This window comes from Ammodytes marinus (genome assembly GCF_949987685.1).
Source record: "Ammodytes marinus genome assembly, contig: scaffold_35, whole genome shotgun sequence".
Lineage (NCBI taxonomy): Eukaryota > Metazoa > Chordata > Actinopteri > Uranoscopiformes > Ammodytidae > Ammodytes > Ammodytes marinus.
In genome coordinates, this window is record NW_027648595.1 from 130,001 (window position 1) to 131,082 (window position 1,082).

A 1,082-nucleotide genomic window follows, 5' to 3' on the forward strand; every position below is an offset into this window, starting at 1 on the left:
CGACATTCACACGAGGCAAGGTGGGTGAAGTGTCTTGCCCAAGGACACAACAACTATGACACAGGTGGCAGGGTGGGGATCGAACCTCCAACCCTTTGATCATCGGCCGACCCGCTCTACCACCTGAGACACAGTCGCCCCAAATGTTTTATTGTGAGTGAACATGTAACTTGTTGCTGCCTCTTGGCCAGGACGCCCTCCAAAAAGAGGTTTTTAATCTCAATGGGACTTTACACCATCGAGCCATTTATCTCCGACCCACACAGTCAACTGGACGTACAGTTTATTATTTTTAAAGATTATTTTCAAGCTTTATTAGACAGTACAGAGTTGAAATGGGGAGACAGAGAGAGAGAGAGAGAGAGAGAGAGAGAGAGAGAGAGAGAGAGAGAGAGAGAGAGAGAGACAGAGAGAGACAGAGAGAGAGAGAGAGCTTTATTAGACAGTACAGAGTTGAAATGGGGAGACAGAGACAGAGAGAGAGAGAGAGAGAGAGAGAGAGAGATAGCTTTATTAGACAGTACAGAGTTGAAATGGGGAGACAGAGAGAGAGAGAGAGAGAGAGAGAGGGGGGATGACCTGCAGTAAAGGTCCACGGGTCGGATTTGAACCCGCGACCACTGCAACGAAGGCCGGAGCCAATATGGTACACGCTCTATCCACTACCCCACCAGAGCGCCCTGGATGTACAGTTTAAGGCATGCTGAGGTGCAGGAGTGTGAGTGTGTGGAGCATCACATTACCTTCCTCATGAAGAGCTTCTCTTTCAGCCTGTACTCTGGGGATGACCCCGCTCCAGGCACGCGGGCAGTGGACCCAGCACCGGGCAGACGGGCAGCGTTGGTCTTACAGCAAACCATCAGACCGTCAAACAGGAAGATGTAACGCTCATGTTTGGCTCCTACGCGCGTCAGAGTGCCCTCCATTATGAACTCGTTGCACACCTGAAGAGACAAGACAGACAGACAGACAGACAGACAGACAGACAGACAGACAGACAGACAGACTGTTATGTGCCAGATCTGTTCTCTGTTGCAGAGCTCCTTCAGCCCCTCCCTCACCTCGTTAACAGTCACCTGCTG

At 50.8% G+C, this 1,082-nt stretch overlaps 1 protein-coding gene across 1 annotated transcript in view; it reads right to left on the reverse strand.

Annotated features, from left to right (window-relative positions):
- The window catches only part of sos1 (son of sevenless homolog 1), a 32,654-nt gene that overhangs the window by 20,106 nt on the left and 11,466 nt on the right, over nt 1-1,082 (reverse strand). Inside the window, exon 9 of the mRNA XM_080054163.1 lies at nt 744-944. Coding sequence (XP_079910289.1) covers nt 744-944 — 201 coding nt within the window. The remainder of the gene's footprint in view (nt 1-743; nt 945-1,082) is intronic.